At 41.0% G+C, this 17,345-nt stretch overlaps 1 protein-coding gene across 3 annotated transcripts in view; it reads right to left on the bottom strand.

Annotated features, from left to right (window-relative positions):
* Window positions 1–1,364: 1,364 nt before the first annotated feature.
* The window catches only part of LOC107868141 (syntaxin-81-like), an 18,113-nt gene continuing 2,132 nt past the window's right edge, over window positions 1,365–17,345 (bottom strand). The window contains exons 2-9 of one of the 3 annotated variants that reach the window (XM_047411749.1): window positions 11,722–11,912; window positions 11,219–11,302; window positions 10,983–11,092; window positions 8,014–8,122; window positions 4,300–4,443; window positions 3,040–3,306; window positions 2,787–2,918; window positions 1,365–1,739 (exon numbers count right to left, since the gene is read on the bottom strand). In XM_047411749.1, the coding sequence (XP_047267705.1) occupies window positions 1,596–1,739; window positions 2,787–2,918; window positions 3,040–3,306; window positions 4,300–4,443; window positions 8,014–8,122; window positions 10,983–11,092; window positions 11,219–11,302; window positions 11,722–11,799 (1,068 nt within the window). In that variant the 5' untranslated portion in view covers window positions 11,800–11,912 and the 3' untranslated portion in view covers window positions 1,365–1,595. Of the gene's footprint in view, window positions 1,740–2,786; window positions 2,919–3,039; window positions 3,307–4,299; window positions 4,444–8,013; window positions 8,123–10,982; window positions 11,093–11,218; window positions 11,303–11,721; window positions 11,923–17,345 lie in introns of all 3 variants that reach the window. The other 2 variants (XM_047411748.1, XM_016714736.2) reach the window with 2 other exon arrangements.

Here is a 17,345-nt window from a genome sequence, read left to right as displayed (position 1 = left end):
CTTGAACTTTAATTCTTCTCCCGGATTTTGATTTAGTGGTAAAAGCATAAAACGTGATGTCTAAATTAGATGCACATCATGACTTGAAATCTTTTATAGATAAAGTTTGATATTTAAGTAGCGAAGAGTAAAATGTGGACACTATTCATCAACTTTTGATAATATTGATTCAAAGATTTTTCAATTATTAAGAAGATAAAGAAATAGATTTCTTTCTTTTATTTTATTAGCGTCCGATACTCATATTGGGGCCGACTTAAATTTGAATTCACACACTGTAAGATTCATTTTTAAAAGCCAAATTCAAACGTAATAGCTCTAATTAAAAATAAAGAGATAAAGTTCTCAATCATCCCCATGATCCATGTTGGTTGGATATGTTCCTCAACATTCCTTTACTCTTATTTGTTTTCTTTCTAATTCCTACTTTCTATTAGGTTTTGCCTCCTCTTGCTTTGTAGGGGAAACACCATCATTTGTAATTCCACCAAGAAGGCTACAAATGGAGATTGGGGATTTTCTTTTTAAGCATTTAAAATAGCAATTATACTTTCCCTACTAAGGGGGGCTATACTTTGTCTTTCTTTTTTTGCATATTTGCAATCATATTGTTCTAGGCTTCTTTTTTTGCATGCATGTTTCCTCTCTTTATCTTTTGTATCTCTATCTCTATTGGTAGGTACCCAACTCATTTTTTTCTCTGGAAAAAAGATGGTCAAAAAATTAGTAGTTTTACCAGATGAAATTTCACAAATTGCCCTAGCTAGTCTTAAATTTTTGCCCTTCAATGGACTGATTGTTAATTTTTGTCACTAAGAACAAAGTAATGTGGGGCATAAATTATTGGATATTGTGATTCAAAAATACAACTTTATGTCACACGAAAAAACTATTACGAGTATTATTTATGAGGAGACAACATTAACAGGAAAGACCAGCACAAAATAGGGGCGAAATTGCAAATGACCCATTTATTCTCCGTCAAATTCTTTTAAGAAAATATCCAATTACCCTCCCTGAACTATACCCAAAAAAGCTATGACACACCTCAACTTAAAGGGTGTCCTATTATCCCCTGAAGTAATTAAAAGTTTAATTTTGACACCCTTAGTGCCTACGTGGCACACACGTGTGCCTACATGGATACTTCAGTGTGTTGTGTCACGTATGTGCCACATAGACACTAAGTGTGTCAAAATTACACTTTTAATTAGTTCAGAGGTAATAGAACCCTCGAAAAGTTGAGATGTGTCATAACCTTTTTGGATGTAGTTCAAAGCGTAATTGGATATTATCTCAATTCTTTTACACAAAGTCAGACTCGTATACATTACTTTATAGTTATTTGAATTATAATAGAAGTATTTGTTAACGCAATTAATATTATTTGAATGTGGAATCAAAGTTCAATATGGTGGAACTGTTGGGACAAAAGTTCAATATTGCTGGGCATGGGCAAGTAATAATAATATCAGTACAAACAATAACTGCCTCCAAATTTCTAGTGACGTTACACAACACTTTACTTGATAATTTACGTTCTATACTCCCATTACTTGTAAGGCAAAAAAAAAAAAAAAGCGAAAAATCCACAATTAACTGTACCAATCTAGGAAGACGATTGAAAATGTAAGTACAAACAGAAAGAGCAAAAGAAAAGTTCTGCTACTGCTGTTCCTTTGAATGGCTTGTGACAGTTCTTTGTTACCAAGTTCCACATTTTGAGTAGCTTCAACTGCCTGAAATGAAAAACCATAAAATTCATACCAACGGAAGCTCAGAGCTAATTGTAGAAGCCATGGACTTCACCGAGAACTTCCGTGATGTATACAATTATCACACAAGTTCATACAGCAGAAGGATACAATATATAGTGACATGATCTGCCAATGGAAGAAGTTACGCTTCAGCACAAACAAACAGGGTCGGCTAGATGAACCCCCAGTTCTTCATAATCTCATTTCATATATGACAATGGAACAATATCATTCTAAATTCTGTTTTGTGCACTTTCAAGAAAAAAGATAACCAGGTTGATCATATACAGACACTTATCCCGTTGTTTCATTGTCTTCTAACCTTTACTCTTTTCTTCTCATGCATGTATGTCTGACAATTGTTGAGCTCAACAGGCAGATGGGAACTTTCAATGCCTTGATAGGCGATAGCTCAAGAGACAGATGGGGACTTTGAATGCTTTGATTAAATGTTTAATGAACAAAATAAAAGCATAACAGTAGGAAGTTTAGATTAGAAGAACAATGAAAGATCCGTAAATTGTGATGTTTGTTAGTACTAACTAGAAATGGTTATATATAGGAATTTTAATAGACAAAATGCAGAGATTCTCTGAATTATTTAAGCAAAAGAGAGAAAAAAAAGTGACCTTTTTGTCATGTTAACAAGATTAAAGTTCTATCCAACTATAGCAACAACATACCCAATGTAATCCTACCAGTGGGTTATGGGCCTATGGGGATGGTAGTGAGAAGAAAGACCTCAGCCCTACATTGGGAGGAATAGAGGTTGTGTCCGATAGACCCTCAGCTCAATAAACTAATGGGAGTGAAGAAGCCATGGCAAAATACTAAACAAGGCCTGGCAAAGCATTCTAAAGGAGGAAGAATAATTACAACAAAACAATGTGATAATCAAAGTACAAGGAACAATAAATATTAGAAAAAACACAAAGAAACGAGAAATTACAAGTGTAATACTATGACAACTAGTATGGTAGGCAGGAGTTCTATCAAACTAGTAAGTAAAACAGCAACAATATTCCTAACCTGCTCATATAAAAGCTCTATCTGTTGGGCCTGTTGCAAAACATGAGTAGACATAAGATGGTTTAATGCAGACACTTCCACCATCTTTGTTTCTGTTTCTTGAACAGAATCCAGGAGACTGTTCAGCTCTACCTGCATCATGCGAGTGATCATACTAGGTAAGAATACAGGAATGGAGTATATGTGATTTCAGCTTTAAGAAGTTTGCTTGTTTGTCAGAACTAAATCCTCTACCGGCAAACTTCCCACTTACTTGGAGCGCACGAGTTTCATCGTCCAAAAGTTGTTCTTGGACCCTTATAGGGGCTGCTTGTGATACATCAGTGTCCCTGACCTCAGAGTCCCTATTCATGTCAGGATCCAAGCTACTAGAAGCAGAGATCTCTGTAGCATTTGATTTGGTAGTGTTCTTACGTTTCTTTCTTGGTGTCACTCGGTTAATAGCATGTTGAAAGCGTATTGCCCGCAACTGGTCAAACTGCGATGTGACCGAATGTAGCTTTTCACTTAAAATTAAAACCTGTAGTGTAAAAACAAACAATAAATATGTAGATATGCATCAAAACTCCAAGAATCACAAGCACAGAGTGCACCTTTAGGTATATATAACACTACTGGATTTTCATCTACTGTGGATCTCATGATAAACCAGAAGAAATATGCTTTCAAATGCCTTGGCACTCTATTCTAAAAGATCTTTTTTTTTTTCCTTTTACATCCTCAGCTTCACTCTTAGCGGGACACAGGGCAGTTTGAAAACAAGTAAAGGAAACAGCTTTAGACATACTTTCATCTGATTTCAGAATATAGATTAGGTTGAAAAACTATATTTACATTATCAACAGGTATTAATAATCACCACAAACTAGTGACTTCAATTACTCCAAGTATGGTAATACGACTCGAAGATGTGCAAATCACAGAACCACCACATAATACATCCACTTTCTAAGAAGCAACATCAGGGAAACAAAATCAGCAGCACTAAAAGATCCAAATTTAAAATAGTAACATGGTTACTCTACTAATGGAATCATAACGAAAACAAATGTGAATTATTACCCTAACATCAGAAATCATTTCAATAATTTCTTTATTTAAAATAGGCTATTCGTAAGTATGAAAAACCAGCAGAGAATGGCGGATAAATAATTGCGATATGACAGTATTCTACTGATTGTAGAAAATTACACTAAAAGATCAGACTTTCCAAATAGGAAAATGAAAATTAATATTTAAATTGAAGTATCTAACATAGGCACATGGAACACTATCAAAAGAATTCACATGGATATTAGAGTATTCTACAAACAGAATCATATCAAAGACAAGGACACAACATTAACTCCTCTAGCATCACAGATCACCTAATAATAACCGAAATTCAATCAGTATCAATGAAGTTACTTCAGAATTTCCAAATACCAGCAGTAAGTGGGAAAAGATATATCAGGAAGCAGTCCTAATCAAATTATAGAATATTTGATGACTATATTGAATGTAGCAATCATACCACTCCATGCTTGTGTGCTACAGTATCAGCATTCAGATTGTCACCCTTCAATCCAAGCCATCCCTTTGAATTTGCATCTTCCTCGTTTATACTATTTCTGAGAACATCTATCTGCTCTTTGCATGATTTTACAAAAATAGTAACCTGCAGAAAGTTGTCAGTAGGAATCTTCTAATTTTTTTTTTAAACTCTAACTTCACAATCTCGAAAAAGTGCATTAGCATTCAAAACAAAGCTGCACAAGAAGCAGTCAACCACAAAGGTGGACAAGGATCTCTTTCTCGTGACTCAAAAGTTTATTAAAAGATGTCAAACTTGACAAAGGAGGAAAGGAAGACATAATTTTATCAAACATTTCAAGGGATTAAACAAAGATGTAATTTTCAACCTCTCATAAGAAATTTACTATAGTAAACGGCAGGAAAATAAATCAAACACAGCACCTTGGTGCAGAAGTGTCAATTCGGTCGGTCATAGTCGGGCAGATTTACCTGGGCGGAATGGGTTCACGTGAGCCTATACACCCCTTACGAGACTGATAACACTGCAATTCCTGATAATACTTTAAAGTGTGTAACCCATGCACAAGATACCAATTTGGTGCACTGGTCGCTGCATGCACCTTTGTTATCAAGATAGTCCAGTTTTCTGTTTCTCTCTTGTTTTTGGCTATTCTTTCTTATCTTTCCTTTTCTTTCTTCTCATTTTTGCTCCCTGTCTGCTGTTTTTTTTTTGTCTTCCTTCTATTATGTTTCTTTTGTTTCCTTGACCTTAATTTCATTTTTTGACATTTCTTTCTCTTCTTTTTTGCGATCTCTAAAAGTCATACTTCCCATCTCCTTCAGATGCTTCTCTTCAGCAATACTTTTACAAATAAAGTCACCCTTTCCCTAATTCCATTATCGTTTCCCTTGTTTTTTCCATCAATTTTTACTTTGATTTGTAAAGTGGATTTTCATCAAATAATGACTAGCTATTATAGATCGCGTTTAAAGCATGAAAATTTGCTAAGAATAATTGTAAAGCGAATGATCTTTTTGTTGTGATAATCTATGTTACTCATACTCTCCAAAAATATCGCCGCACCCGTGTAGGATCCTCCAAAAATACACTATTTTGGAGTATTCGACACGCACCCGTCGATATTTTTGAAAAGTCCGAGGCTATGAGCAACATAGGTGATACTATTAATAATTATAGCTTGCTCCATCAAGCTGTTCTCATGATAATATTTTATATATGAAATCAAACCAAACAGTAACTTAGTGCACCCATAATCTTAAAATTTTGGATACGCCTTTGCTCATCAGTTTATAGTCAAACTTGGATTTAGAGTACTGTAACCACCAATTCAGCTTCAATTGGCTTTCATCCTTCAATTTTCATAGTAATTTTCCAGGATTTAGATTATTGCTGGACTAGAGTCAACTAGTCAACAACAGCAACAACAACAAACTCAGTGTATTCCCACATAGTGGGCTCTGGTGAGGGTGAAATGTATGCACTCCATACCACTACCTCCGGAGAAGTAGAGAGGTTGTTTTCGGTAGACCCCCGGCTCAAGACAAAGAATAATAATCAAAGTCGTAATAACGTATGAAACAAGAAGAAATAGCAAAAATAAGACACCCACAAAGTAATACCCTCCACTGACGAACCAAGGCACCCCCCACCCCCATACCCTCCTACTATTAGCTCCAACCTTTGAACATAGCCCTAAGACTACCAGCCCGGCTACCCCAAAGCTCTCCTAACTACTGGCTACGACTCCCCCCACATGCACTAGCCTTCTAACCTAATTCGCGTCCTCCATACCTTCCTATTTAGGGTCATGTCCACGGTAAGCTGTAATTGCTCCATGTCACGTCTAATCACCTCTCTCCAGTATTTCTTCGGCCTACCCCTACTCTGCCAAAACCATCCAAAGCTAGCCTCTCACACCTACGAACTGGGGCATCCGTGCCCCTCCTTATCACATGCCCAAACCATCTCAACCTAACTTTCCGCATCTTGTCCTCCACCGAAGCCACTTCCACCTTCTCCCGGATAGTCTCACTTCTAACCCCATCACTCCTAGAAAGCCCGCACATCCAACGCAACATCCGCATTTCCACCACCTTTAACTTTTGAATGTGGGAGTTCTTGACAGGCCAACACTCCGCTCCATACAGCATGACTGGACGAACTACCACTTTGTAGAATTTGCCCTTAAGCTTGGCCGACACCTTCTTATCGCACAACACTCCAGAAACGAGCCTCCATTTCATCCATCCTGCCCCAATATGGTGGGAGACATCTTCGTCAATCTCTCCATTCTCCTGAATCATAGACCTGAGATACTTAAAACTGTTCTTCTTACAAACAACCTGGGAATCCAACCTTACTACCACTTCGTTCTCCTGCCTCAAGTCACTAAACTTGCATTCCATATATTCTGTCTTGGCCCTACTCAACCTGAACTCTTTAGACTCAAGGGTTTGTCTTCAAACCTCCAATTTATCATTCACCCCCACCCCACCCACCCCCCGCGCTCACGTGCATCTCATTAATCAAAACTACATTATCTGCAAAAAGCATACGCCAAGGCACCTCTCCTTGAATATGCCGCGTCAACACATCCATCACCAACGCAAACAAAAACGGACTAAGAGTCGATCCCTGATGCAACCCTATCACGACAGGGAAATGCTCTGAATCTCTTCTTGCCGACCTCACCTGAGTTTTTGCTCCATCATACATGTCTTTAATCAATCTGATGTACGCCACCAGGACTCCACTCACCTCTAAGCATCTCCAAAGAACCTCCCCAAGGACTTTGTCGTACGCCTTCTCCGAGTCGATGAACACCATATGTAAGTCCCTCTTCCTTTCCCTATACTGCTTTACCAATCTTCGCACCAGGTGAATTGCCTCAGTCATCGAACGACCGGACATAAATCCAAACTGATTATCTGAAATAGACACTATCCTCCTCAACCCCCGCTCAACCACTCTCCCAAATCTTCATAGTGTGACTCAATGACTTAATAACCCTATAGTTGTTGCAACTCTGGATGTCCCCCTTGTTCTAATATATCATAATTAAAATATAAAACAAGAAGCTCATTACTATATATAAGATCAAACTTCAGAAAAATGTTCAACATGTGTATCGGGACCAATTTATTCCATCGTACACCTGGTGCTTCTCCTGGTTTTGAAAACCACAAATGTGGGCTAACCTAACGCTCTTAATAGAGCAGTGAGCTGCTTAACACTTATTCAAAGTCCAGAATAAGGAGTTTGGGAAATGGGAATTGTGGATAAGGACCCACAATCACTTTCGGCATTCAGTGTCCTTAGTTGTCCCTGCCACCCAAACCAAAAAAAGGGAGATTCTTTTTTGGAGTGTTAATATGTTAAATTTACTCTTTTACTAGATCCATACCTAAACCGTGGAAAATGTTACGTCTTTCATACCAATAGACTTCATTTTGAATAACTCTTAGAGAAATCATGCATGGTAAGATCATATAATTCAGATGTACAGACCCAGTTTTCCAAAAGAATAACATCAAAGATGAAAACGTACTGTATAAAGAAAATTTGATGGTTGAAATAGAGGCATGTTACAAGATGTCTATGCGGATGATAATTAACAAAGAGAAAGGCAAGTGCTAAAGAAATATTTTGAGACCAATAACATTCTGGTTTTGGAGGGGTTGGGATTGATACCTGACATGATATTCTGGTAGCTTCAGGTTTCGGCAGGGGTGATTTTCCATTCAGATACTTGGGCATCCCACTAACCACCAAGAGATTATTAGTTGTGCAATGCAATCCTCTGTGAGATAAAATGCTTAGTCAAATCACAGCTTGGACAACCAGATTCCTTAATTAAGCTGCTAGGCTACAATTAGTGAGGTCTGTTTCGTTCTCAATCCAGATGTTCTGGTTGCAGGTGTTTGTACTGCCTAAGAAGGTGGTGCAGATGGTGGAAACCTCATCAAGATCATTCGTATGGAAAGGGGGTGTAAATTATCCAGGAGGTCCCCCCTAGTTGCTTGGGAGATATTAAGCTTGCTTAAGTCAGCAGGACTCAACATACTAGATGTCTACAAATGGAATCAAGCAGCACTTGCTAAATTGCTTTGGAACATGTGCATGAAGAAAGATACCCTGTGGATAAGGTGGATCCACTCATATTATGTCAAGGGGCACGGTGTGGGAGACTCAACCTAATCAGGCGTCTTGGATGGTGAAGAAAATACTCAAAGCCAGTCAGTCTTTTACCCAAGCTGGAATAACTGAAAGAGCAGCGATGATGATTACTTACTCCATCAAGAAAATGTATGTACTGATAAGGGAAGAGTATCCAAAGGTTGATTTGTAACAATGTGGGGCCCCTAAATGGGTGTTTATCCTGTTCTTGGTTCTACATAGGAGGCTGCAAACAAAGGATAGGATTGCTTGTTGGGCCAACCTCGATGACATGAAACATCCATTATATCATGCTGAAAATGAAGATATTGCACCCAAGTGTGTGGCCTAGTGGTTTAATGAAGTTGGGTTGACCGTTGACCGTTGACCATCAAAAAAACACTAAGTGATTTCTTCCCATCTGTTTTAGCCTTGGTGGACAGAGTTACCTGGTACCTAGCAACCTATTGCTGGTGGGAGGTGCCAGGTATCCTGTGGAATTAGTCGAGGTGCGCGCAAGCTGGCCCGGACACCACCGTTATCCAAAAAAAAAGAATTGAAGATACTGATCGCACTCCCTTCAAATGTGTGTTTGCAAAGAGAGTATGGCAACTGCTGCTATAATGGCAAGGGATAACCAGGGTAGCCTTTGACTGGAAACAAGAGATAGTGTGGGAAACACAACATGCAAAGGGAAGGAATGTGAAACATAAGGCATGCAGGATCGTCTTGGCAGCTTGTATCTATCACATTTGGTTAGAAAGGAATGCCCAAGTGTTCAAGACAGCCGGCAGATTACGTGAGCAAGTGGTGAGACAAGTAAAACAAGAGTTTCATGTAAGAATAAGTACTACTAGACTGGTTAGATGTATAGCTGGCCTAAACTTTTATCCTTAGCACTCTCGAGATAACTAGAACTTTTTGAGCTTTTGTTAGTGCAAGTCTGGGACTTGGTCCATACTGCACTGTCCCTTTTTAGCTATATTGGTTTTACACTTTCACATTGGTAACATACTGACAGTTACCAAAAAATATGTTTCGTCTCAAAGCCAACATGCCCACAAGATGAGTGCTGCATGAATATAGATGTTAAGACTGACAAACGCCATACACAATTAGACAAGATGATAAATGACCTCATTCGACAGAAAGGGTAAGCAGCGTACATAAAGGATAACATAAGAGAATATCATCTGAGATGATTAGGGCAGTCCTACATAAACCTCTAAAAGCACTACTTCAAAGATGTGATACTACAGTTATCGAAAGTTCTAAAAGATACGAGGTAGACTTAGAATAAAGTTGTAAGCACGTAACACAGTGGAAGGATAAAAACCATATGGACGACACCAATTGATTAGGATTATGGAGCGGAGTGTTGGCCAGTTAAGAATTCCCACATCCAAAAGTTGAAGGTGGCGGAGATGAAGATGTTGCAATGGATGTGTGGCCATACTAGGAAAGATAGGATAAGGAATGAGATTATTCGGGAGAAGGTGGGAGTGGCCTCGGTGGAGGACAAGATGCGAGAAGTAAAGTTACGTTGGTTCGGGCATGTGATGAGGAAGGGCTCTGATGTTCTAGTGCGGAGGTGTGAGACACTAACTATGGATGATTTTAGGCGGGGTAGAGGTAGGCGAAGAAATATTGGAAGGAGGTGATTAGGCATGATAGGGAACAGTTATAGCTTACGGAGGACATGACACTTGATAGAAAGGTGTAGGAAGGTGTGGAGAACGCGGATTAGGATAGAGGGTTAGGGAGTGAGGGTGTGTCGGTAACAATAGGGGAGCATTCTTTATTTGGGTATGAAGTTTCTTGTGTGTAGTGTTGAGTGTTGTCTATGGTTTCAGATAGATAGTTTTTAGTATTATCTTGTGGTTGTAGTATTATCTTATGGCTAGTGGCGTTAGTTTATTTTGCAGATTGTACTAGTTTATATGCATTTATGTTTTGTGTCTATTATACTGCTATCGGTCCTAAGCTGGGGGCCTATCGGAAGCAGCCTCTCTACTTCATCTGATGTAGTGGTATGGTCCGCGTACACTCTACCCTCCCTAGACCCCACTATGTGGAATACACTAGGTATGTTGTTGTTGTTGTTGCTGTATAATTTCAGCTAACCCCTAATTTCCCTTAAAAGAATTCTTTATAAGTATTAAAATAAAATGGATCCAAATATAGCGGCGATAGATATAAAAGATTCCTATTGCTGTCCCAACTAATTTAAAATTGAAAGTATATTAATATTTTTTAAAATTGCATATTACCAGCTAATAGAGGAAAAACAGTATAATTGTCTCGGATAGGTAATCCCGACTCCAACCTCACCCTTGTTAGACAGCTAAATCCTATTTGCAAACTGAAATACCCCTTTGTTTTCATCAATATATATTTGGCAAGAGATCAGCAAAAATAATAAAATATATCTATGTACATCAACACACGTCCTGTTTTGAAATTCAAACAAAGAAAAAGGAAAAAAAAATATCAAAGTATGTAACCTTACTTCATGCTCAATGCTATCCCTCTCTTGTTCAGTCGTACGGTGCAAATCAACATAATCCTTCTTGTGTTTCATCAAAAATTGCTCTACAGTCCCAATGCTCTCCAGCTGACAAATGAAAGTTTATGAAAAGGATTTTTGGCTTGTGATTATTTATGAACAAAAAGATACAAAATCTAAAGCTCAAGCAACATAACAAAAGAAAATAAGCATTAGGTGTAAAAAATATATTACCGTTTTAAGAGCAGCTCTGGTGAATCCTGACCTATGCCGAGGTTTATGCATGATAAAAGATGCCAATAAGGCAGCTGTCTTAGACTGTCAGAAAACACTTTAGTTCAGAGGACATATAAACCACGGTAGTATGACATGCAGTAAAAATAGGGGGTGGGGAAAGAGAAAGTTGAACTTTAATTATATGGAATACTAGGTCTCATGCAAACAAGAGAATTACAAATCATCTGCATTCTGCAATGAGAAAAAAATAGCTTAGACATTACCACACAAATTATTGATCAGTTTAATAATAGAAGCGAGCATCTGATCCAGGGACAGTGTGAACAATTGATGCATAAGGAAATTACTGAAGCTATATGCACGATCAGACTCTATGTAATAGGGCAACGGACTGTAGGGGTCATATGAGCATGAAGATTGTTCAAGACATTTCACAACACTCTATATAATTCTTTCGACCAAAAATAGAGAAAAACAATAAACTGAATAAGTTAATTTACCTCATCATATCCCAAAGACAATGCTGATCGACGTGCAAAATCTTTAAAATCTTCCGTTCTGTCTCTAACCTTTGACATTCCTTCAGATTGCAGGAGAAAAAGAAGAAGATTTCTCTCTATGAAATGATGTAGTTTCAAAGGTATATAGTAGTTTGGTATACCCCAGCAGAAAACCGAAGATATTCTCCCTTCTGCACAAAACTATACAGAAAATGAAATTACCAAGTTCCAATTCATCAACAACAATCTCAATCTCAGATGTTACAACTTAAAATCAGAAAACATAAACAATACCCATAGTTGGAGATATTAGTTGTCAAGTTCTTTATACACTAATCCTGACTAAAGAGAATGTTATTAACCTTACGTGGCCCATATAGATAGAAAAATTTGGATTTAAGGGATATTTCAACTTAATGGATTTCAAATGCTTGGATCGTGGACGATTAGAGAATGAAATTGATTTCTCTGAATAGTTAGAAATGCTCAGAAAATCAATGAATCAACTGCGTCTCAACCCAAGATTCGTTTAGGTTGGCTATAAACAAACACTTACAAAATGACAAACAAATTTATGTCTTTCATGCCAAGCACTAAAACCTCAGTACAGAATGATGTATATTTACTCTCATGTGTTCTTACTCCTTTTTATTCTTCTCTAGTAGAAAGTTTCAGAATTTGATTACCAAGGGTCGTCTCATTGGCGGATCAAATTATCTCGGGATTATAATCCTTGAACTAAGTTATCTCACACGAAAGGTTGGACAACATAATCCCAAGTTTGATGGGTAAGATGGATATCCCAAGAATAAGCCTGGGGTAAAATTCTTGAGTCAAGGGTCTATCGGAAACAACTTCTACCTCTAAGTTGGAGGTAAGGTCTACTACACTCTATCTTCTCCATACACCACTTGTGGGATTACACTGGGTATGTTGTTTGGTTGACAAAATAAATTTAAACCGTCAACCAAACATGATATCTATATTTTATCCCAAACTTAATTCTGGCATATCCCAACTTGCAAGTTAAAAGAAAAGTTGATAAACATAAATTCTAAAATAGTACTACATTTTAACTTCTGCAGTGCAGAAGATGAAACCAGTAACCAAGTTAATACTTGTTGTTGATTTCAGTAGCCAATAGTACTCTTGAGTTTTAAAACATGTTGTATTGATTACCAATTGCACATAAGCATATTATATCCTTACTTAGAAGTCTAAAGCAAGAGGAAAAAGAATCTGACATCCCTAATTATGTTATATCTATCACTAATCTCGGACCAAGAAAATCCACAACCTTGTTTAACTTTCTTATCAGTTCTAAAACCCAGATTACCTTCATAGCAGCTAGCATTGCCTCCATTTTTAGATCAAATTCTTTCTACAGGATAAGGCCCCCCCCCCCCCCCCCCCCCCCCCCCCCCCCCCCCCCCCCCCCCCCCCCAATCTCTCTCTACTCAAAACCAGACTTTTGCCTAGAACATGGTTCGAACGGGTAAGGTGCGCCTAATCCACATAGCACACGCTGTGTGCGCTCTTGCCTCCATTTTTATGAGAAATGATAAAATAATACTGTATTTAATCTCGAAATTATTATCCCTTATCCCACATACAAGCCAGCCGCTTACTCTCCTGTGTTCTTATTGTTTTTTCGCTATTCTCTAGCAGAAACTTCTGAAATTTGATAACTAATACACAAAAAATCAGTGTGTAAACCTAAAAATAGGTCATTTATGCTGCCAGCCGAAGAACTCCGATTTCGGCGAGCTCTACGGTGAAAAATTTGCCGCCAGCCGAAGAACTCCAGGAACTATGAATAATATTACAACAACAACAACAACAACAAACCCAGTGTATTCCCACTTAGTGGGGTCTGGGGGGGTAAGATGTACGCAGTCCATACCTCTACCTCTGATGAAGTAGAAAGGCTGTTTCCGAAAGACCCCCGGCTCAAGTCACGAGATATCACACAAACACATAGTACAGCACAGCAGCAGATGACATAACATAGATACGGCACCCATAGGGAATATAAAACAGAGTAAAGCAGGAATGCAGGAATAATAAAGCAGAGGAAAGCACACAGATTCGTAATAAACATGGAACACGGAACACGAAACACTGAATACAGAATCATAACAGGAATACACCCCCACCAATTAATTCCCTACACTAGCGACCCGAACTGGCCCTAATCCTCTGCCGTAATTCGCATCTTCCAGCCCTTCCTATCTAGGGTCATGTCCTCGGTGAGCTGTAACTGTTCCATGTCCCGCCTAATCACCTCACCCCAGTACTTCTTCGGTCTACCTCTACCCCGTCTAAAACCATCCAACGCTAGCCTCTCACACCTACGGACCGGGGCATCCATGCCCCTCCTCTTCACGTGTCCGAACCATCTCAATCGTGCTTCCCGCATCTTACACTCCACTGAAGTCACACCAACCTTCTCCCGGATAGTCTCATTCCGAACTCTATCCCCTCGGGTCAGTCCACACATCCAGCGCAACATCCGCATTTCTGCCACCTTCATTTTTTGGATGTGGGAGTTCTTAACTGGCCAACACTCCGCTCCATACAGCAAGGCCGGACGGACTACCACCCTATAGAATTTGCCTTTAAGCTTGGGCGGCACCTTCTTATCACACAGCACCCCCGATGCGAGTTTCCACTTCATCCATCTCGCCCCAATACGGTGCGAGACATCCTCGTCAATCTCACCGTTACTCTGGATCACGGACCCGAGATACTTGAACTTATCCCTCTTCCCTACCTCCTGTGCTTCTAGCCTCACTACTACCTCATTCTCCCGCCTCACGTCATTAAACTTACATTCCACATACTCTGTCTTGGTTCTGCTCACCCTGAACCCTTTAGACTCCAGAGTTTGCCTCCACAACTCTAATTTGTCATTCACACCCCGTCGAGTCTCATCTATCAGGACTACATCGTCTGCAAAAAGCATACACCACGGCACCTCCCCTTGGATACGCCGCGTCAACACATCCATTACTAACGCAAACAAAAAGGGACTAAGAGTAGATCCCTGATGCAATCCTGTCAGGACAGTGAAATGCTCTGAGTCTCCTCCCGCCGTCCTCACCTGGGTTTTCGCTCCCTCATACATATCCTTAATTACTCGTATATATGCCTGCGGTACTCCACTCACCTCCAAGCATCTCCAAAGCACTTCCCTGGGGACTTTGTCGTACGCCTTTTCCAGGTCGATGAACACCATGTGCAGATCCTTCTTCCTCTCCCTATACTGCTCCACCAACCTCCGTACCAGGTGGATTGCCTCCGTCGTCGAGCGGCCGGGCATAAATCCGAACTGGTTTTCCGAAATAGACACTATCCGTCTCAGCCTCACCTCGACCACTCTCTCCCATATCTTCATAGAGTGACTCAGTAACTTAATCCCCCTATAGTTATTGCAACACTGAATGTCCCCCTTATTCTTATAGAGGGGGATCATGGTACTCCACCTCCACGCCTCGAGCATCTTTGCCGTCCTGAAAATTTCATTGAACAATGCAGTCAACCACCTTACACCAGCCTCTCCAACGAACTTCCAAAATTCCACCGGTATCTCATCCGGCCCCGTCGCCCTACCCCTTCGCATCCTGCGGACTGCCTGTCTAACCTCGTCTACCTTAAAACGTCTACAATAGCTAAAATCCCGACACTCCCCTGAGTGCTCCAGTTCCCCTAACACAATAGCTCTGTCCCCCTCGTCATTCAAGAGCGTATGAAAGTACGACTGCCATCTCTTCTTTATGTGACCGTCCTCCACCAACACTCTACCGTCCTCCCCCTTAATGCACCTCACCTGATCGAGGTCACGACCCTTCCTCTCCCTAGCCTTAGCGAATCGAAACAACTTTTTCTCCCCTCCTTTCCCCTGTAACCCTGCATACAAGCTCTCAAAAGCGGCCGTCTTAGCTGCCGTGACCGCTGACTTCGCCTCCTTCCTCGCTAGCTTGTACTCTTTCCTGTTTACCCGCTTCTCTTCTTCGTCCTTACTTTCCACCAACTTAGCATACGCCTCTTTCTTGGTCTGCACTTTCTTCCCCACCTCTTCATTCCACCACCAATCCCCCCGATGATGTCCGGCCCGGCCCCTAGAAACACCCAACACCTCCCTTGCATTCTCCCTGATGCACGTTTCCGCCCTGTCCCACATACTATCCACGTCTCCCCTACACTCCCACACCCCCATTCCCGCCAACCTCTCCCCTATCTCCCACGCATTCACTGGCGTCAAGCCGCCCCACTTAATTCTCGGTCTACTCTCCTTACTCCTCCGCTTTCTATTCTTCTTTATACCCAAATCCATAACCAAGAGCCTATGTTGAGTCGAAAGATTCTCACTCGGGATGACTTTACAGTCTTTACACAACGCCCTATCCCCTTTCCTAAGCAACAAAAAGTCAATCTGGGTCCTGGCTATCGCGCTCCGAAAAGTGATCAGGTGCTCGTCCTTCTTCGGGAAGCCCGAGTTCACCACCACCAGCCCAAACGCCCTCGCAAACTCCAATAGGGTCGCACCCTCTTCATTTCTCTCCCCAAAACCAAAACCACCATGCACATCCCCAAAGCCTCCCGGTAGCGCCCCGATGTGCCCGTTGAAATCCCCTGCTACAACAATCTTCTCCGAACTGGGCACGCCTCTCACCACCTCCTCCAAAGCCTCCCAGAACCGCATCTTCTCCTCCCCTCCGATCCCACATGCGGCGCATAGGCACTACACACGTTCAGGGTAAACCCCCGAATGACCAACTTAATAGTCATCAACCTATCGTTGATCCTCTTCACCTCCACTACCTGGCCTCTAAGCTCTTCATCTACCAAGATGCCAACTCCATTCCTACGCCTGTCGCTCCCAGAGTACCACAGCTTGTAACCGTCCACATCCCTAGCCTTAGACCCTACCCACTTTGTCTCTTGGACACACGCAAGGTTGATCCTTCTCTTCCTAAGAATCTTCGCCAGCTCTATGGACTTCCCCTGAAGGGTCCCTATATTCCAAGACCCAACCCTCAGCCTACCGTCGCTATCCACGCGCCCCCCACTACCCCCCCTCGGCCAAACCTTGGCCTCCCACCCACTCCCGCTCTCTCCCCATCTCCCGCCCCCACCACAGCCCCACGCCCCAACCCCCTCGGACATGACCCTAACCACCCATTACCACCCACAGCCACAACTACACGAAAAAGTAGGAAAATATAAGGATATACCCGGTGGCAATATCAAAGCAGCAGCAAGGAGATACCAGACACACACACGTTCAAAGGGAAACTCCCGAAGCAAAAACTAAGAAGCGACCACAGCAACAGCAACAACAGACAACAGACAACAGGCAATGTTCACAAATCCCACGCAAGTCAAGGTACACGGGCTACTACGAGCATAGTACTAAGAATGGAATATGAAAGAATGAACTAAAATGCAATATGAAATAACGAAATAACAAAGGTTAGAAGTCACCGGATTTCGCTTGGGGCTGCGGCTGCTGGAGACGGCGTGGCGGGTGCAGGCGGAGTGTCGGCCTGTTGGAGACCAAGTTGGCGGCTGGGGACCGGGCGGCAGCTGGTTGAATGCCGGGTTGGGTTGGGGGGGGGGGG

Source organism: Capsicum annuum, chromosome 4 (assembly GCF_002878395.1).
Source record: "Capsicum annuum cultivar UCD-10X-F1 chromosome 4, UCD10Xv1.1, whole genome shotgun sequence".
NCBI lineage: Eukaryota > Viridiplantae > Streptophyta > Magnoliopsida > Solanales > Solanaceae > Capsicum > Capsicum annuum.
The sequence above is the reverse complement of the archived record's forward strand: the minus strand, read 5'-3'. Positions and strand labels throughout refer to the sequence as shown.